The sequence below is a fragment of the Columba livia genome, chromosome 3 (assembly GCF_036013475.1).
Source record: "Columba livia isolate bColLiv1 breed racing homer chromosome 3, bColLiv1.pat.W.v2, whole genome shotgun sequence".
NCBI lineage: Eukaryota > Metazoa > Chordata > Aves > Columbiformes > Columbidae > Columba > Columba livia.
In genome coordinates this window covers 86564284-86586229 of record NC_088604.1, presented here as the reverse complement: position 1 = coordinate 86586229, position 21946 = coordinate 86564284, and the positions used below count along the sequence as shown (strand labels likewise).

Here is a 21946-nt window from a genome sequence, read left to right as displayed (position 1 = left end):
CCAAGGGAGAGAGGAACACGAGCCCAGGAGTCTGCTGGGCCTCTGGCCATTCATCCAACCCTCATCCTGCACCTTTACTGAAGAACCAGAGGGAGGAAGGCAGATTTCAGACCAGAGGAACAGTTCTGGCAAGGCACAGCTTGAAAGCTACTGAAATAGTTTAAGATTGCACTATCATTTGGCGTTTTATAACTTTTAAGTGTCTGAACTTGCAACTTTATTAATGACCCTTGCTTGCATGCATTTTACACAGGGGAAAATGGAATAAAGCAGGAGATGAAGCCTTCTGTGGTAGAATCATTTACTGCGTGTTTCTATTTCTAGGCAACTTCAATATTTGCACAGATATGCATCTGGAAAAATGGGCAGGTATAGCACAGCAATGTGCATAATAGCTACAAATAATATTATCTATGCCATTTAAAATCTAGTTCAGGCATGGTAGGTTCTATCACAAAAACATCTCCACATCTGTGAAAACGCCCAAGTTTTATCACAAAACCACAGTGCTATAATTTACAATATTCAGACAATCAGCAATACTGTGAGGAAACTGGGTAACTGAAAAAGCAGATGGAAATATTGAAAAGAGCCAACATCATATCATATCATCATCTCCATACACTGATCTAAACGATAATTTGAATAATAGAATCATAGAATCATTTCAGTTGGAAGAGACCGTCAGGATCATAAAGTCCAACCATAACCTAACTCTAGCACTAAACCATGTCTAAAAGCCTTTTGGACACCTCCAGGGATAGTGACTCTACCACTTCCCTGGGCAGCCTGTTCCAATGCCTGACAACCCTTTCCGTGAAGAAATGTTTTCCTGATATCCAGCCTAAACCTCTCCTGGTGCAACTTGAGTCCATTTCCACTTGTCCTATCACTTGTTGCTTCGGAGAAGAGACCAACACCCTCCATGCTACAAACTCCTTTCAGGTAGTTGTAGACAGCAATAAGGTCTCCCCTCAGCCTCCTTTTCTCCAGGCTAAACAGCCCCAGCTCCCTCAGCCACTCCTGATCACCCCTGTGCTCCAGGCCCCCCACCAGCGTTATCACCCTCCTTCTGCACTCTCTCTAGTATTTCAATGTCCTTCTTATGATGAGGGGCCCAAAACTGAACACAGGATTCAAGGTGCAACCTCACCAGTGCCCAGTACAGTGTCACAATCACTTCTCTAAAATCAGTTGTCCTTATATTAGTTTGGAAAGTTCAGAACACAAATATATTCCTCAATTCATAACTGTAACTGGAACAAGAACTAAATGAGCTGAGTTAGGCCAGTGAACAGATCTCCAGTCAGAAGCTACATCCAGCCCACACTATTGCAAAGTTTGTCTCCAGTACAATAGTTTCCGATGAACTGATTCTTTATATACTATATTTCCAAAATTTCCTACCTCTGAATAATTAGAAACCATGTACAGTTACCATATTAGACTATTTTTACAATCCAGTCCTCCCTGTAACTTAATGGAGAGCTAGGCCTTTGTCATGATGGAAATTCTTTTGGTAGAAACACCTATCAGCAAAAGCTGTTCTCACTCCTAACTACAGCATCACAGCTACAAACTAACTTCAAAACACAAACATTTTCCTTTTTGCAATTAGTTCTTGTTTTTGAAAGTGGTACAATCACATAATCTTAAAAAAAAAAAACCCAAACCCTCACTACACAATAGTCCGTTCTTATCTATTTTATCTTTTCCACAAGCATTTTTTTCACTATTTCTAAATTTATCTCACAAAGATTTGCCACCAGTTTAAGGACCTTTTTTAGAAATCCCTTCACCCCACTTTCTGTGAATCCATGTTCACTGGTCAATCCCTAGGTCAATGATTACGAATCTCTGAGGCTTATACCTCACTGGTTTAGTTGGAAAACTGATCTGCCGACATCTTGCCCTTAATCAGTGTTTAAGAAACAAATTACCTAAAGCATTCTCCTTTATTATCTCTGGTGTTGACCTACATAATAAAAGTAAAATGTTTCCAATGTAATGTTCTCAGACTCTACCCTGATTCGGCTCTACAACCACTTTCTTGTCCCTACTTTAAAATTTGAGAGTAACTCTTTTCAGCTTTTTCAGATTTCCCACTGAATATCTCATTTGACAATAAATGCATTGGCTTCTCTTAAAATCAAAGTTTGTGTGCTGACCCAATGAAGTAATTTCTTTTTTTTTGTATCAGTAGAAAATAAAAGCGTTACTGACAGACCGTTTATTGAGTGAGTATATAAGGACAAAAGCAAAAACCACCACTTACTGGAATTTACGAAGTTGGCTTTGACTTGTTACCTACTCCAACTTTTGCAAGTATTAGAGCACCACCATTTCCATACTCTTTCACTTCTAATACTTAAAACTAAAACCAGTCCCTGGTCTCTCATTTCCTGCAATGGTTAAAGCAGAACTAAAATACCTTCTAATGGAAGAAGTTTTCAGAACAATGCTGGATCACTTTCAAAATAGAAGAAAAAAAATAAACAAAACAAAACCAACAACCACCACACACAAACACTTCCATCAATAACATCTGTCTCATTGTTATTGTACTTATTTCTCAGCAATTGTTTTTGTACATCTTAGCTTCATTTCCATAAATAAGAAGGTGTTATCAACTACATGCATGACTATAAAGTACTCTTTAAGATTGAATTAATCCTCTACATTTTGAGAGTTCAGCACAGCGCTGGAACTTGTCAAACTACAATAGCAGATGCACCTAGTGCCTTCTCGTCATGCCAAAAAAACCTCATTCATTTGGCAAGCTTTGCAGGAGAAGATTGGGGGTATATTCCTCGGAAAAAACTCTGGGAGGACAAAGAGAACTGCTTTGTTTTATCTACGTGATTTAATTTCTTACCTATAACAAAGTGATCACTACTACCAAATGATAATTGCAAAACTATCATCATCAGGGTATTTTATACTTGCCCTGCATATATTTTCATTGTTCTTGAAAACTATTAAAATCTGAAAAGAATGCACAATTCATTCTGTTTGTTTTGATTTGCGTCTTAAAAATCCATTCTCATGGAGTAAATAGTTTCCATATTTTAATAGACTACTGCCTGAATCAACTGAAATATGCATAAAGATTTTTGTCACTGAAGAGAAAGCATATTTGAGTCAGAGAGAACTGATATAAATCTATGTACTTTGAATTAATAAACTTCAATATTATTACGATTAGCAAATAATTTTGGTGGAGGGTTTTTTTGGCTTGTTTGGTTTTGGTTTTGTGTTTGTTGTGTTTTGTTTTGTTTTCATTTAGGACTTCTTTTCGTTTAAAAGATTAATTTTCACCAGCAGTGAGAATCAGCCTGCCCTTCAATTATGCACAGATTGAATATATATTGTATATATTTTTTTAAATCAGGATCCAATGTAGGCGAGTTTAAGACAACTGAATCTTTAGCATAATATCCCTGTGTTGTTTTTTACATGTAAACGTTAGAGAATGATGAATGGCATTTCCCACATGCTAAATAAAGAAGTTAACTTGCCATTGTTTTAAGACTCTTCTAGATGGGAATGGAAGCGTATAATGGAAGTGTGGCCAGCAAATGAAGCAAACGTACATTATTATACCATTACATACTATCCACCAGGGAAAAACAAACTCCTTGTCCAGTCTTAACCCCTCCTGGCACATCTGTGAACCACTCACATGTGTCCTGAAACTGGATACTAGGGAGTAGAGCTCAGCATCTTCCTCTCCTCTTCCCTTCCTCAGGAAGCTGTAGAGAGCAATGGGGTTGCCCCTCAGCCTCCTTTGCTCCAAACTAGACAAGCCCAAAGTCCTCAGCTGCCCCTCACAGGACATTCCTTCCAGTGCTGTCACCAGCTTTGTTGCCCTCCTCTGCACACATTCAAGAGTCTTCACATCCTTCTTAAATTGTGGGCCCAGAACCGCACACAGTGCTTCAGGTGAGACTGCACCAATGCTGAACACAGCGGGACAATCACCTCTTTTGATGGGCTGGTTGTGCTGTGTGTGATCCCCCGAGATGCGGTTTTCCCTCTCAGCTGCCAGGGCACACACTGCAGGCTCACACTGAGCTGCTGTCTCTTTCTGCAGGGCTGATTCCCAGCCACTCCTCTCCCAGTTTATACTTGGGCCCAGTGTTGCTCTGTCCTACATACAGAATCTGGTACTTGGACTTATTAAATTTCATCCCATTCATCATTGGTCAATGCTCCAGTTTATCTAGAACACTCTGTGAGGCCTGTTGTCCTTCAAGAGAGTCAACAGCACCTCCAGTTTGTTATCATCATCAAACTTGCTAATGGTGCATTCAGCTCCTACATCCAGATCATTGATAAGTATATTGAACAGAAGCAGTCCTGGAAGCAAACCCTGAGGAACAGTGCCAGCCAGATATACCCCCATTTGCAACTCTTCGAGCTCTGCCTTTCAGTCAGTGCTTCATCCAGCACACTGTGAACCCACTTCATCTCACAGCTGGACAACTTGTCCAAAAGGATGCTGTGAGGGACAGTATCAAAAGCCTTAATAAAATCCAGAAACACAACATCCACCATGTTCCCTTCATCCACTAGGTGGGTGACCCTATCGTAGAAGGATATCAAATCTGTTAAATAGGACTTTCCTTTTGTGAACCCATGTTGACTGTGCCTGATTCTTTAAATACCTTTCAATAGTACCCAGTATAATTTTCATAATTTTTCCAGGAACTGAGATTAGATTAACAGGTCTGTAATTTCCTGGGTCTTCCCTCATGCTCTTCTTGTAAATTGGAATAACACTGGCTCATTTGCAGTCAGAAGGGACCTCTCCAGACTCCCAAGGCCTTTGGTAGATGATCAAGAGGTGTCCTGTCATAACATCCACTAGCTCCTTCAGAGCTCTGGGATGAATGCCATCAGGCCCCATGGACTTGTAAACATTCAGCTATACAGGTGGTCCCTTAAAATTTCAGTGTCCGTAAATGGAAAGTCACTGTACCTACACTCATGGTCCTCTGACTCAGGGGACCAGGAAGCCCGAGGTCTATCAGTACTATTAAAGACTGAAGAAAAAAAACAAAACCATTGGATGCTTCTGCTTTTTTATCATCTCTGTTAGTCAGACAACATCCAAAGTTTTCTTTAGGCCTCCTCTTGCTATCAGCGTAGTTTAAAAAGCCCTTCTTGTTATCTAACACAACATTGGCCAGTTTCAACTCTAATTGAGCTTTGGCCTTTTGTGTCTTCTCCCTGCATATACAAACCACAGCTCTGTTGTCTCCCCATGAAGCCTGACTTTGCTTCCAGAGATCACACAATTTCTTTTTCCTCTTGAGCTCTATGAGGAGTTCCCTGTTCAGCCAAGTTGGTCCTCGGGCCTGCTTGCCTGACTTACAACATAGTGGAACTGCCTGCTCCTGTGCTTCTAAAAGGTGGTTCTTAAAAACTGACCAGCATTCTTGTACTCCTAAGCCCTCAAAAGCATATTCCCATATACTCTGCCTAAAAGCTCCCTGAAGAGCTCAGTTTGCTCTCCTGAACTCCAAAGTAGCAACTCTGCTTTCCTTTTTTCTCATTATACTGCAAATTTAAAACTGAAACACTTCATGATCCCTGTGGCCAAGACAGCCTACCATCACACTTCCCACACTTCTCTATTCATAAAGAGCAAATCTAGGAGGGCATCTTTCATAGGTGGCTTACTGAGGTACTTGTGACAAGTCACCTCCTACAAATTTCAAGAATTTCCAAGACCTGCTCGTTACAGCAGTATGAAATTCCCAGTTGACATCTGGGAAGTTGAAATTTCCCATAAGGACAAGGGCTACCAATTCAGAAATTTCTTCTAATTGCCTACAAAATAACTCATCAGTGCTTACATCTTGGCCAGGAGACCAGTAGTAAACACCCACTACAACTTCTCCTTTGTTTTCCAGCTGTTCAAGACTGGCTTACTACTTTGACATACTCTCATTCCAGGTACTTGGCCAATGTTTTTCCTCAGATCATGCATCCAATTGTCTATAAACCTCAGCATCAAAACATGTCCTGCTGGTATACTAATTTAGATTACTGATTATAAGTGTAGGTTTAATACTTTTTGTAATACAAAATCTAAATTTTAATGGGATATAACAATTTTTCTTTACCCTAGCTTATGTCATAACTGTGTTATCACTTGAACTGCCAAATTGTAGTTCTACAGGTAGTGACTGCATCAACAGAGGTACTGAATGTATAAAGATATTATCATTTTTAAAGTATTCAGCAATAAACAATTCAGCTAAATTCCTACTCTATAAAAATTAGATTTATTACTTCTTTTTAATCTTATTTCAGAAAGTGAACATTTAGAAAAATTATGCTTGTTTTACTGCCTGCCTTTAATAGGCCTTTTATCGATGAGGTTTTTCAGTCTAATTATCTGGGGTACCAGTTAAAGCTGTTTCTTTTTTCTACTTTAAATGGTGGAAAACTTGAAAGCTACTGTTTATACAACATTTTCCAGATCTTTTTCTTTGTGATATTCTGTGAATTCCTTCTTCCCCACTCTATTACTACCTTGTCCTCAGGCAAACGAATTTAAACTTATTCACTAAGTATCCCTTACACATTTAAGCAAGATAATCCAAAATTATCCCCATTGCAATATCTGCAAATTTCAAAACTATTCAGGAAGAGACTACCTCTTGAATCTAAGGTATTGGTGTCACCTATGCAACCACTTTGATAGCAGGAAAGAGGGATGGTTAAAAATTTGTAAGGCATCGATGCAAAAGAACTTGAAGTACTGGACTACTAATGAAACTCAGCCTTTCCATAACTCCAGGTGAATTTTTAAGATGCTGGAAGATGTTGATAGTTGTAAGGGGAAGTACGCTAGGACAAAAGTTATTGATTAGGGTGCTGGAACTCCGCGTATCTCTATTTTTTCTAAAATGACTCAGAGTAGATTCTTAATGTGAATGTTTTTGTTATATCAGGCCCTGCAAATGTGTATTTCACTTTGAAAACAATATTAGCCAACTAAGAAACAAATATTCACTTAGGTTGTCAGAGTCATTTTACTTTAAAAAGCCTCAGTTTCTTTATAATAGGGCTTTTGCAGCTGGGTGGGGAAGGAAAGCACACAAGAGGAAATGAGTCCAACAATCCCAAATGAAATATAAAGCATTTTGATATCAAAATTAGCACAAAAGATGTCAAGGTCATGAGTAGAAGATAACTGGATTCATGGATGTCTGACGTAATATTTCCTTTTCATTTGAAACTGAAAGCCAAGTAGATCACCAGGCAATTTAGAGCACCTCCTATGCAATTGCCATTTGGAATGTTTTGTTGTAGTTAAACACCACCATCTAAAAAGCATGGTGAAACAAATGAGGCCTCTAAGAGCACAACAGCATTACTGACTTTCAAAATTATGAGCTCGCTGTTCTGGTCAAATATCAAGCCCAAAGTTACTGAGTGCCAGTGCTGACAATACTAGTTTCAATGTTAAAGCCTGTTAATGACTTAATCATAGAATCATAGAATATCCTGAGCAGAACTTCTACAGTCTCTAGAAGAAGCTAGATTTACAACCTTACTTGTGAACGATGAATTTTAAACCAGACCATTCATTTTCTGTTGCAAAAGCAAGAATACCAATATCATCCATCAATTCAACATAACAATGCTACTTTTAAAATTAGCTTGTATACGGGCTAGATAATTTGGTGTTTGGAGAAATAACATCTCTATTTCCATACACGCACCTTGCCCCCTTTTTGGTATGCTTACAGCTTATTTGTTTGCAGTACAGCATTGTAGCCTCTCTTACTCTGCAGTCTCAAATGCCAGTTATATCCAGCTGACTTTAGCTTTAATCTGTATCTTTATATGAGTCAGGAACAGGAGAGGTAGTTATAGTCCCTCATCCAAAGAGATCTGCATTGAATGTTCCCCCTTTCCTATCAGGTGACCGATTGTCACAGCTCAATAAAGCTGCATACATCTGCCCTAAACCAGTAGACACAGGTCTCATGCAATCATAGAACCATAGAATAGTCTGGGTTGGAAGGGACCTTCAAAGCTCATCCAGTCCAACCCCCATGCAATAAGCAGGAACATCTTCAACTAGATCAGGTTGCTCAGAGCCCCATCCAGTATGGCCTTGAATGTCTCCAGGAATGGGGCATCTACCACCACTCTGGACAATGTTATCCAGTGTTTTACCACCCTCACTGTAAAAAAATTTCTTCCTCACATCTAGCCTGAATCTCCTGTCTTTTAGTTTAAAACCATTACCCCTTGTCCTATGTGTGGAGACTCACCCAATGAGGACAAAGAATTTCAACTGCAACCTATACAGATGCAAGTCCCCTGTTTGTAGCTAGTTACCTGGCTTTGATACTGACATTGGCGAACAGCAGCTATAAAACACTTTGTACAGGGTGCAAAGCCTACAGAGGAGCTGCATACACTCCAAAACAGTGAGCCTGCATTAAGTTCCAAGCTGTTGTGGTTACACTGCTTTTATAGTTCCCAAGTCAGCTTGCTCTGGGGGAAGGTACAACTGCAGTCAAGGCTGAAAAACAGATCCAAAGACTTCTTCCATCAGCTTTGTGTTCTGTTTTTCACTGAAGGGGGAAGTAAGGTCAAGGATGGAAAAAAAAAAAAAGCTATCACTGTTAAGTTAGAGTTTAATTGCAATATAGGAGGAACAGATAACTGCCTCAACAGATAAGGGCAAGTCTGATTTGTAGTACCTGACATATGCATTGGACAATGAGACTCAAGAAAATCTGTCTATCAGTACTGGCTTATTTCAAAACATGCTTTGTTAGCTCACCTCGGGATACCTATCTCCAGATGAGCAGTGATATTTATGACATACAGCCGCAAAGATTCATCTAGTCAAATTTAGCAACAGCTGTAAAGCTTAACCTGTAAAGTTTCATCTATTCAATTTAGCAATAGGTGGGAATAGTGTGTCTTCCATGCCTCACATCTGGTCTGATTACAGGTGGAACTTAATTATTTTAACTGTTCAGTTCATTAAAGTTGTGCTTATAATGCTTATGCCTTCCCATGCAAAGCTTAGGCAGAAAGATGGGAATGTTGTGTCCTGGAATCTGTTGATATTAATATTTTTCTTTGCAACTCACTGTAATCACTTTGGCTATAAAAACAGTGCAATATTACTGTTCAAATATGGCTTAAGGAATCTCCTCTCTGACATATGACTCCAAAGACTGTCATTCAAATTGTCAGGACACTCAGTGAAGAGACTTTAAAGGGAGAAATGTAAATGCCTTCAGAGGTATGATTCAACAAGAAACATTTGGAAACAATGGGAGGATTAGTACTTGTGGTTGCCTTTACAAACTGCATTGACACTAGAAGTGGGCTCAGGTATCGAACATAATTCTGAAATGAGCAAAAAGGTTTCTACTTTAAAAGTACTAGCTAAGAAAGCATGGAGAAAGTTCAGCATAGAAAGAATGGTTTCATTCTTTCCCCCACACAAGCTAATAGTGCTGATCCAAACTGGCAAATACAACAATAGAAAATTTCTAGGCAGAAATCAGTACCTGGAAAATTATACTATTCAATATTCACTTTTTTTGCCAGTGGTACAAAAAGACTTCAGTTATTCCTGAATAACTCTTGGCAGACTGGACCTCTGATTTATTTTCCCTCTAACAAAACCCATAATTACATAGCATTAAAAAAACCCAGAGGGAGCCAAGCACCACCATGTTAATTATTTTGAAGCATGCTAATGAGTTCAGCGTATCCTCAGAATCACTTGCGTCATGTAACATCTTCTGTCAAATCTGTCATCTGCTCAAGCAAAATGAAATACATTCTGGAAATGTCTGTCGTGAGACTGAAACTGTAAGTTTCACCAAGAGGTGATTGCTTTCTGTAGTAATCACGTTTATTTCTAGGGTTCTGGAGAACTTGTGATCTTGCATAGAATTCATTAAGGAAAGGTTTTATAAGCACCTGGCTTTTCTCTTTTAAACACTCTTTGGGAGATGTGTTCTAGTAATAAATACAATTTGTAATAGTTGAGAACTAGTGGGATATCAATTCAGGATCTCTACAGGATACAGAAGGTATGTCTTCCAATTATTACCCTCCTGAAGGAGGTGAGTTAGATCTCTCTCATTTCACCAGAGCATCTCACAGATCCCAGATACTTTCTGTTAAAACTTTCAACTTCACGTGAAATAAATGTATTAGTGATTATTTTTCTCTTCCTTCCTCCCCTCTCCCATCCCATATACAACTAAAAGCACCTATTAAAATCCTCTTTACTGTACTCCCAGAGTAAAAGATGAGGTTAAAGAACAGCAATAGGAACTCGTAGTACAGTGACCTAACAGTTTAGCTGAACAAACAAGTGCTGTCATTCCCTTGGTCATACTTAAAGTCTCTCTATACTGCTCCAGCCATGGTCTTGAGAGGCCTGAAGAGAAAGATGTAAGATTTGAGAAGCAAAAGAAGCGGGAAAAATCTGTTAGCCTCAAACCCCTCTAGATCAGCCTTGAGGGAGTATGACTGCTCCTCTCTCCTTTTTGAACTCTTCCCTTAAATGCTGAATTTGTTCAATGTAGAACAACTGCCAAATAAAGCAAAGCACAGGGAGCAAATTGGCAAGGAGGTGAAAGTTTAGTTTCAAAAGTAGAAAGGATACGTTTCTACGATAAATGACATAACTTTCTTGCATAACTATTTAAAGACCATCAATGTGAAAATATAACAGCAAAGTTGCATTTAGACTCATAGAGCTCAAGATGCCAATTCTGTTAGATCTATACCAGTCTTTTCTTTCTATAGGTGTACATAAACTCTTCAGATTTGAAAGAATTGAACACCAACTACCATGTTTCTAGAAAGAACAATTTAAACAAAAAATTTTTTCCTTTTCATACACACAGAAAAACATTAATTGCTGAAGAAAATTACACTCTGAAGTATTATTTAAGTGAAAATTACAGGGCAGTTGACACAGAATTCCCAAGGACATACATCTGTGTATGACTAAGGATATAAAACAAGATCTCATGTGACCTTTCAATCATAGACATAACGATTAGCCTATCATACTGCTAGTCTGCTCCCAGCTCTCCTGAAGTCTTATTAAAACCACCCTTTCAAGACACATTTCTCTCCTCCTAATAGGCAAATTCTTTTGTTGCCAAGAAAAGCAAGCAAGAGAGAACCGTATGAAATATTGCATATGTCGTACTGCCTGTGAGGAAAACCGAGTGATTAGCTTACAGGCATGTTATCACCAGGTGCAGTGAGCAGCAGAAAATACAGGCAGAAAAGGGGCATGTAACAAGCTGACAAAAGCTGGGAGCACAGTGTAACCCCCCAGACGAAGCCGCAGGAGCGGCTGTAATGAGTCACTGTGGGACAAGCCTGAGCAGGCTACTGGGTACGCGGCACGTGGCGGCTTCACCTCTTTGGCTGCTGGCATCGTCCAGCAGTAACTTCACTTCTACCCCGCCATCCTTCATACAAAGCACAGAATTTCAATTCATTTTGCTTCATTCTTAAAAATGTTTTTAAATCCATTGAAATAGAAAAGTACACTTGTTTCATCTATCAAGAACTGCAGTGGGATGCTATCCTTTATCTGCTTTATTTTTTTTTTACTCATTCCTCCCTTTTCCCTTTATTCATAGCTCCTAGCCCACTCAAAATTCCTCTTTTCTTCTCCATCCTATTATTGAGCTCTGGCTGCACTTTCGGCAGTAATTTGTGGTTTAACAGCTTATTGCAACCAATTTTCCCCTATTAATAGTTTCTGAATTGCTTTCTTACAATACAAGTTAGTTGAGAATCCCAACACCGATGTAGAAGCAGCAGGTTTCTGTTTATGGGGAGAGTTACTTATCAAAAAATACCCCTTCTTCTTCCTGTTTTCTCCCTCCCCCTCTTTTCGTTCTTTCCACTCTAGCATTTCTCATCCTACCTCACCTACACCCATATGGGAAAAAAAACCAAACAACTAAGCTTAAAAAAAATCATTCTGTATCCAGAGACACGTTTTGGTTGGCAGCACCTTGATCCAGACTTCATTGTATGTTATAGCGGTCATGATTAAATATTCTAGTGGAACATAATATAACCATTTTAGCTCTCAAATACTGTTTCCTTTTCTTAGAAAAACGTTTTTTAAAAGTACTGGCTTTAGAAATCTTTACCCTTGCTTTTAAGGATCCAAACCTCATTTAGGCAAAAGCCGGACAGAGATAGCAAGTAGCATCCAGAAAAAACTTAAGGAAAAAAATCCCTTCTCTTTACCTTAGCTTCTAGCTGAAGAGTACCCAGAATGATCATTTTAAAACCTGTTCCAAAGATTACATTATCTGTAGTTCAGATTTTTAAATTAACCAGAAAGTTAGAAAAAAAAAAACTTAGAAAATAATTTCATAAAAACTGTTTAATGTAGAGATATACTTAATACTTGGAGCGTGGCAGCTAAGATTCAAACAATATACTCTCATTTCAAAAATAGCTTCAATTATTTTCAAACAATTAAAGTAAGTTAAACAAACATAGCCAGACCCACAAAAAATGTAGGTGAAAAATGCTTTCTTTGACGAACCAACAATGCAGCCTGGCTTGCTTTAGGGCTGTAGAGCAGCATATGCCTGCCAAGTGATATTAATCTAAAAAGATGCATATCAGCTGGGTAGAAGGATTTGCAGACCCAGCACAGAATCAGGTAAGGGTGGAAATGGGGAAAGGAAGGAAAGTTACAGTAGAAGAGGACAGGAGAGGGACAGGAGAGTCCCAGCATTGATAAGTCAGAGCCTATAATGGCTCATGCACTCTCCAGACAACTCTAAAATATTTTAAAGTAACTTAGAGGATTTAGTTTGCTACTTCTTATTCAAGCTGTCTCACAAGAATTTTTATAATTACTTAAAAAAATAATATTACAAACAACAAGGAGAATCTAATCATATTTACACCCACCTCCTCCCTTAATCTTCAATATCTAAGCTTTCTGCAGCAATCTGAACTAGTAAACGTGAAATTATAAAACAAACAAAACCAAACAAGCCCCACAAAAACAACTTATACGAAAATTCTATGGTTTTGAAATCCATTTTCTACTGATAAATAGCTGCAGAACTCACTAGCTCTTGACATCTTCATGACGATACGTCAAAACCCCCTGTGTTATGTATGAAAACAACATCATTCACCCTATATTTCCTGATTCCTTCTTAGAACTGTTAGAAACCATGATATTTAAAAAAACTCCGATCTGATAGAACTCAGGAATGAAAACCTTAAATGGAAAGCTATTCAAGTTATTTGATTAATTTAGCACATATCAATGCTTAAACAACTTTTATCTATTTTTGGAAATGGAGCTCCATACTGTTTCAAATCAACAAAAACATGTCATTATGTTCAAACTTAATGAAAAAAAACATAAACATACTGAGATTTAAGACAATATTTAAAACCACAGATTCCGTCTCTACTGTGAGGTCATCTCTCAAAATGTCACAGTGATTGCTAATCAAATCCTTTGCACTACTCCAGTTGCAGCACACAATGAAGTCAGATAAATGTACTTGCAATGATAACTCTTTCATTAAGATTTCTGCCGTGAGACTGTCAAACTGTATAATGTAACAATTTCCAGTACTCAGGTTTAATCAAGTGAGACAAAAATGTTGGAGGTACTCCAACTGTTTTATAGCTTAGGGCATCAAAGATCCTGAGATCGCTTCTCAAATGCTGTCAGAAGCTACATCTCCCAGACTTGGAATCCTGGCTTCCTTGACACTCTCCTACTGACCCCAGGAAATTCCACTCCAGCAACTCTGTGTCCTCCTCAGCACAAGAAAAATGCAGCAGCACATCCAGTCTGCACTCTTTCAAAGATTCATGCATCAACAATGATTTTATATGAAATATCAGCTTTTCAGGATTTCGTTACGCAGCACCATAATAATAAGTTTTATACATTCCTGGCTGGTTTAGTCAGCAGGACTGTTTTCTGATGGACACAGAAATGCCTGCTGTTCATGTGTGACAACAAGACTTAACAGCATAAAGATGACAAATGGCTAACAAAACCTCATAAACTGAAGGGAAGAAAAAAGTCTCTATATAGCCTACAGACTTTTCCTCTGAGTAATTTATTTTTAAAATAAATCTTATTAGTGGACACATTTCAGAATTTTAAAATATCTTTTTTATATCTGAAAACAGATCTCTTTGAAGCAAGACTATCTAATCACTGCCTCAAACTTGTGATATGAATACTAACCTTGAAGTTTCACATCAAAATGTGCTGCTTTATTCACAAATACATTTTCTTGTTCTCACAATACCAAAGACTATTTACAACTTGCAGTGTTTTCCACAGCTGATTTACTTGAGTAAAAACTATTAAAAATATGATACGAGTAACAGCTTTATATTCATGAACTTCTACATAAAAAGCTCCTCAGATCAGAAGTCAGAAACTAGAGGTAAGAAAACAGATTTTTATTTCAATCTTCCAAAACTGTTTGTGTTTTTGAAAGAAAGTGACCATTTATTACTTGTACATGTAAGAGCTTATCTCAAGACTGGCAGACAAAAAAGGATTTGTGGTTTATGCATCCAATTCAGAAACATAATTAGAAAATTATCTCACTGTACAGTTCACAGAGAGGAACTGCAGAAGCTTCTATCTTCTGAATGTTGCTATTTGATACACAGAGAGCCCCGATTTATAACAAGGCAGCTCAGAAGTCTTACCTGAGTCTGCTTCATTGCCCGTTCCATCCTGCGAGTGCTTCCTTTCTCAAGCTTGGTCCGAAGGAGCAAGGCTGATGTCTGAATAGCCCAGAACTTCGGCTGAGACAGCAAGCACTGCCGAGAAAAATAACATTTTTTCATTATTTCATTTTAAAAGACACCGAAGACAGTAAAATTTTTAACAGTGTTCTCAAGCACGAATGCTGTTTCCTATTCTGAAAGGCAGATACGTGGCAGTAGTACATATTTGGTGAACTGGAGGCTGTACAGATTACTTTAATCTATTTTCAGTATAAAAGGTGGCCATCAAAACTATTCTCTCCTTCTCAGCTCCTGCAGCTCTGTGTGTACATGTACCCATACGGTGCATACACCGACCCGCACAAATTAAAGTGGCTACTTGGAATGAAAGAAAAACAAAGAATTGGATATTGAGCAGTCTGGCTGCATTAACAGCACCTGCACATTAAATAGGACAAAATGACTAAGAATCTGAAGAATATTAATTTAGGGTTTGCCATCACTTGAGAATAACAGGAAGAATTTTTGATGGGTGGTAAATGTATAAGGAATGAGAAATAAGCTAGGTAAAAAGCTTTCCTAAAGACATGGGGGGTTATCACCTAGAACGCCCTGCCCTGATGCCAGGATCTTGGTGTCAGTTTCCAAATACTGGTTTTTAGGAAAGTCCAGTAGGAGATATGTAGCCAATACAACTTCGACATCCCTTAACAATGTACAGACTGCCTATATTCCTTCCATTACAGTTTCAGACACAGTATAACATTTTTCTTTTAGATATTCACTTTGAAAAGGGAGACAGCAAGAAAAATTCCTTGCTAATTTTATTGACACTACAAATATGAACCCGCTTTTCTGAGAAAATAAATTTTTCTATAGATATTCGTAAACTGAAGAATAAGCCCCAGTGGTTTTATTCTTTCCTCTCAAAGATCTCTCAAAGCATTAAAAAGTATACTTTGCTTGTGGCTTGTGTGAAATGCCTAACAAATTTATGTCATATTGTAATGTTTTTCTTTTCCCTAGTGTTTTCACAAGAAAGGAAGCAGAAAGAAACAAGCTAAAACAAATTTGCTCCAAGCAAAATTACAATGGGAAGAGAGGCGATAGCAAATGAAAGCACAAACGAAAGCAGTATGAACACATGTACCGCCACCAAACATTTCAACGTCAGCTGATCCTTCCTCTTGTGACCAACAATCTCCATACTGATTCTTTCATGACTTCTACTCAGTAATACATTAAGTACCACTCAAAGGCTTCTATACCATCCCCTACATGCTGAGGAACTGGAATTATTAGGGGAACACAATTGCAATATGCTAAACTCTGTATACTTGAAGTGTCCTTTTACAAATTATTATCAGTAAAATGGTTAACTGGTCCAAATCCTAGTTCTGAGAACTCATCTCTCTCCTGTCTCATCATGGGAAGTTCAGTCTACTACCTATTTTTGTTTGGTCTTAAGACAAAGCCTCCACTGCAGGGCACAAGCAAAGCATTCCTAACAGAGAACCCTATTTTCTGAATTTATTTGTTGGTGGCCATTCCAGGTGTTTGCTAAAAAAGCCTTTAAGAGATTTTTGGGGCAAACACATGAGCAATGTTTACTTTAGCTTAAAATCCTGTTTTGTGAGAAAGGTTACCTTTTCTCCACTATGGTATTCTGTCATTTTACTTTTTACTTAAAGGGATTTTTTGCTCCGCTACGTGGTGTTTGACACTAGGATTTATTTTTCAAATGAACACAACATCTCTCAAAAGAATAAAGAAAATGACAAATAATGCTCCTAAAGCTATTTTCACACCAAATGACAGGCCTTGTCTAGCAGCAGAGTACTTATTCCCTCACTCTGGCTCCCCTTGGCCCCTGGCACGAGTAGGGCACAGCACAAAGCCTCTGTGTTCACACCAGCCAGCTCTGCAAGAGAATTGGCATCCCAGGAAAGCCTCTCCTCTGCCTCTGTGTGTACCCCCTGCACCACCCTCTCAGCTGTTATAGAAGCAATTGTAGAATCATAGAATCATTTCAATTGGAAGAGGCGCTCAGGATCATCAAGTCCAGCCATAACCTAACCTAACTCTGGCACTAAACCATGTCCATAAGAACCTTGGCTAAACACCTTTTGAACACCCCCAGGGATGATGACTCCACCACTTCCCTGGGCAGCCTGTTCCAATGCCTGACAACCCTTTTTGTGACGAATTTTTTTCCTCATATCCAATCTGAACCTCCCCTGGTGCAACTTGAGGCCATTGCCTCTTGTCCTATCACTTGCTACCTGGGAGAAGAATTATGCTGTATCAGGTGTGCATACCATCATGTATGAGGTGTGTATACTCTTGCATGGGGAGGAAGCAGAAATGCAGAGAAGTAGGTGGAAGAGAGGCAGAGATAGTTTTGTTTTGCTCCTCTGCAGGAGCAATGACAGCCTTATCGTGAATAACAATCCTGCTTTTAAAAGGTATTCATAAAGAAACATGGAAGGTATACCTGCTGTACAATTACAGAAAAACAAAATCTCTAACAGTTCTTTTGATGTAAAAAAGCACTGCAGTTGCTCAGGAAAATGAGAAGCAGGCTTGCTTTCAGTTAAGAAACTCTTGAAACTCTTGTAATTTTATACTTGTACTGAGCTTAGTTCTGTGCCAGAACTCAAATGCTTACCTTTTCAATGCCTAATTGTAATGTTTACAGCACCACAGATACAAAATAATACATGTATAAAGGGCACAAATGTTTACACTCAAGAGCCATAAAGAGTCATTTCAGAACATGTACCCATAACTATTAAGCAACGTTTAGTCTTCTAACCAAAATTTCCACATGTTCCAGATAATAAATACTTTCTTGTAAGTCTCAAAGCTTTTTATCTTCACCTGAAGCCAAATCTATACTCTAGTAATGAGACCATAGGTTAAAATAAAACATCTGGAAAAAAAAAGACAAACTAAATAAAGATTATGCTGGTTTTGTCAACATATCTTAAAGTTTATTGTACTGTACCAAAGGCAGCTAAGAAAATTAACAAAATACTTCTAAAACAAAAACACTGTTGAGAATGTTAGAAGTCATCTTTGTTCTTACTTCAGGGAAAGAACAATAAAGTAAAGAAAATACAGAAATTAGATGGGGTGAAAAGAAAGGAAGTATTTTCTGCACTGAACGGAACGTTTTCACATGGGAAAACTTATTTCTCCAATTCTTCCCCACATTTTTTCCTACAAACAAGAACCTTTCATATCATCCTCTCCCACCATATCAAAGTGTAAAAGCAGATTACCAAACTATTACACAAAACAAAATCTTTCATTCAATATATAATCCTTACATGACATTGGAAGGAAACAACATGATCCTCAAAATCTTAACAGCAAAGTAACCTGTTATTGTACAAGACCTTTATAACATCCCCATTATTATGGAAAAACAAAATGGCAGGTAACACCTGAACTGTAAGGAAGGTGCATGTTACTAATGATGCCCAGATCAAACCCAGCCACATGAGCTCTGCCACACCCAGGCTGACTCTCAAGTACCATTACTGAATGATTCAGCCTCATCATTACTCAGAGTTTAACCTGCATGTGATACATTGTCTGACCACTCAACTTTTTGTTAGAGAAACAGAGAAAGAAGGGCTGCACAATTTGCAACATCCACACAGAACTTGGAACAAGCTAGCAAGAATCTTCAAGGAAGCTTACAGCATTGGTATTTCTTATGTATGCACACATACAAATGTATCTGCATATTATTTATGAAGTTACAATATTTGGTTTTAAGGAAACTACAGAGAAAGCAGCCTGCAGCTTAAAATAAAGAATGTCATATGTTCAAGATAAAAGAGAAGAGTTAACCAAAGAGGCTTGGGAAAGCTAGAACACGCAGAGAAGCATTACACAGTACTACAAGGTGTCCAACTGGTGATTCAAACCAAAACAGCATCTTCTGGAAGGCAGAAGAGTAAGACTGTATCAGTCATACATGACTTATAAAAGGTACAGGCTGTTCAGGGCAACTCTTCTGCATCACTCCACCTACTATTTAAACAATTAGGAGTTCCTACAGGAATTCTTTCTGACATCAAACTCAGGCAGGACTTACATGGGCTTATTAGACATGCTAGACAAGCTGGAACAGGTAAAGATGATTCTTGTTAACTGCAGTTCTAAATAATTTCAATATTTTCTGAATTTTCCTTATTATAAATCTATGCTTTATTTAAGCCCATTCTTTGATTCTTTTACCTTGTTCACTGATAAGCTATCAGTAGCCTAGCAAACTATTATAATTGCTGTGATGGAGCTATCATTTGAAAGCGGACTTTCAAAGTCCAAACACTTTTAATTGCAACCAGTCATGGAATTCCCAAGAGTCTGCACATCAGTCTGTCGCTGAACCAGAAATATTTTCCTTATTGGCCACATTGCCAGGATGTGGTGAAATGACTGACTTGAAGGCACAGGCATGAAGCACCCTGAAGGCTGCTCTGTTCCTCTATTATGCCCTCCAAAGAAATGACCTTTAGTTTAGATTCATTCAGGTATTTCCTAACATATTTTAAGTTACAAATAAAAAGAAAACACTGGGAGGGATTTAGAAAAAAAAAAAAAAAAAAAGAAAAGAAAAAAATCCTTTCTAGTTTATTTTCATTACCAATTGCAGTTAACGTATTTCAGCAGCTTTGTTGTTTGCTTTTCCAAATGCCACACATAATTTTCAAATTACTTACATGAATTAATTAATGTCTATTTCTCATTGCTTCATATAACCAAGGATATCATTATGTGGTGATTTTCATGAATTCACTCAGACAATTAACATGAAAACCTTATTTCTTCAATATAATGAAAATAACAATGTTATAACTCCTTCTATGCTTCTCTGTAAGATGAGAACATACTGTCGCTTCTTTTCAACATCCTATATTGTGCACAGTAGTCAGGTGAGTACATTAAAAAAAACCAACATCAAACCTAATTGGAGGCACATGACTGAGGCATGAACAGGCAAAATTCTTGCTTCTTGCTGTTGCTATGCAAACATATCTGTTAATCTCTGGTGAAGGACTCTATCACCAAGAGCTACCTTACAAATGCTTAACCTGTTTCAAGCATACAGCAAAAGATTCTTTGACATAAAAAGTTATATGAATTAAATCTTAAGAAACAAGAGAATAAAATTAGTAAGACATTAGGGAGAATATGATTTTGCTTTTCACAGTCTCATCCAAATAATCTGGCCCTTAAATTTCTGAGTAACTAAAGGAAGTTCTTTTTAAAAATATCATGTTCAAATGACACTTGCTTAATGTGAAATTTTTTGGAACCTTCTCCTAGCACTGAACTGGTGACAAAAAAAGGTAAAATGAAACAAGAATTAAAAATAATTGACTTATGGAGAAACCTGAAAGATGCCACAGTCTTGTGGAAGGTTTATTTAAATTTGATCTACATATTTTCAACATAATACTAATTGATAAAAGATACTCCTTGCAATTCTGAAAAAAATACACAGAGGAAACTTTGCCCTGGACAATAGTTATATGAACTTTACAAAATTATTTCTAATTGCCTACGAAAGATTAAGGCAAGCCAAGGTCCAGAGAGAAGCAAAAAGAATACAAGTTCTGAGAAATGCCCTTAGAATACCAATTCCGCTATTAACTGAGCTCGACCGCTGATCATTTCCAGTAGTACTGGCAGCTTCTGGTTGAAATGGGCTTTATAACTTTAAACAGGAATTCTGTTAGAACTCTGTGAGGTAAAATAAAGCATGTTTGTAACTAAGTGGTTTCCAATATAAGCGCTTTTTAATGTTGTACTGAAAAGTAAAAATATCAAGAGGATAAGAAAAATACAAGATTTCTAGTTACAATTAAGCAGTAAAACCACAGCGTGGCAACAAAACAAGCCAGTTAATATGACAATTTTTTGCTTTTCTGCTTAGTGTATGAACATGTAAAAAATTCCTGTTTGCTGAAAGAGAGCAAGTAGCTTCTCTATTCAAGTCCAGCATACACACCAATTCTACTGTACATGACCATCCCAAAGATTTAAAAATAAATAAGACTCAAAAGAAGATGTGATTATATATCATCACCAGCCAACACCTAATACTGAGCTTCTACAGACCTTAAATCCCTTCTGGTCCTGTTTTTATTCTTATCACAACACTCAACAGTTGACTAATCCTTCAGCGACCAGAAATTAAGAGGAAACTACAATAACTATACACACAAAACCTCAAAATATAATAAATACACAACTAAAATACATTGCTGTTTTCTAAGTAGGGAAAAGGTAAGCTACATATTTAGCTGGACAAGAAGTATTTGATGTTTAAGATGATTTAAATATATATGTCAAAGGATTGGTTTTAGCACAGAATGCTGTTCTTCTGGTGAATATAAATATTCTAATGCAAAAAATGTTGCTTAGTAACCACCCAAAGGAACTATCTCCTTTTATCTATAATTAAATTAAAAGATTGTATTTCATAATTGTCATGGTACACGTGCTCTGTATTCTCAAAGATGAAATTGCCAATGAACTTTAAAATGCACTTAAAATTACAGAACATTGAATATTGATTACAATAAACAGGTTTTTTACTTCAATCCACCATTGTCCTCAGTTCAATGCTACCCCAAGATTTTTCCTCTTTTTATTTCCTCTCATGGTATCATACACAAACTTCGCTATCATTACATATCATTAGTATTGTTATACATAATGATATATATCCAAATCTCTATATGTTTGATTATATAACTGTGTTAAAAATGAACCCTTAAAGTAAAATGTGAATCTATAAATCCCCACCTAATTCATCCTAGACAAAGACTGAACACTATCATTTTGGAAAGGTTATGTTTTTTTCATGCTAACAGGAGAGCTTCTCCAGTCTCTTCATAAACCATCCACTTATTGAAATTGAATAATATGAAGTTCAGATGGAAACATCTCCCATTCCTATATATTTATATATATTATATAGAATGTTTTCTCTTTCTCTGAGACTATAACCTCAACGCATGACAACCTGACTTAATGTTCAAAATTCAAACATAACCATAACATAAAATTCCCCTTGGCCAGTGAATTGGAAAAGGTGGCAACTAAACACAATATGCAAAATTTAACCCTACTAGCTTCACTGCTTGTA

The 21946-nt window shown here is 37.5% G+C and overlaps 1 protein-coding gene across 1 annotated transcript in view; it reads right to left on the bottom strand.

Moving 5' to 3' along the window:
* The window catches only part of TTC27 (tetratricopeptide repeat domain 27), a 124477-nt gene that overhangs the window by 45340 nt on the left and 57191 nt on the right, over positions 1-21946 (bottom strand). Inside the window, exon 10 of the mRNA XM_065058033.1 lies at positions 14755-14868. Within this exon, the coding sequence (XP_064914105.1) occupies positions 14755-14868 (114 nt within the window). The remainder of the gene's footprint in view (positions 1-14754; positions 14869-21946) is intronic.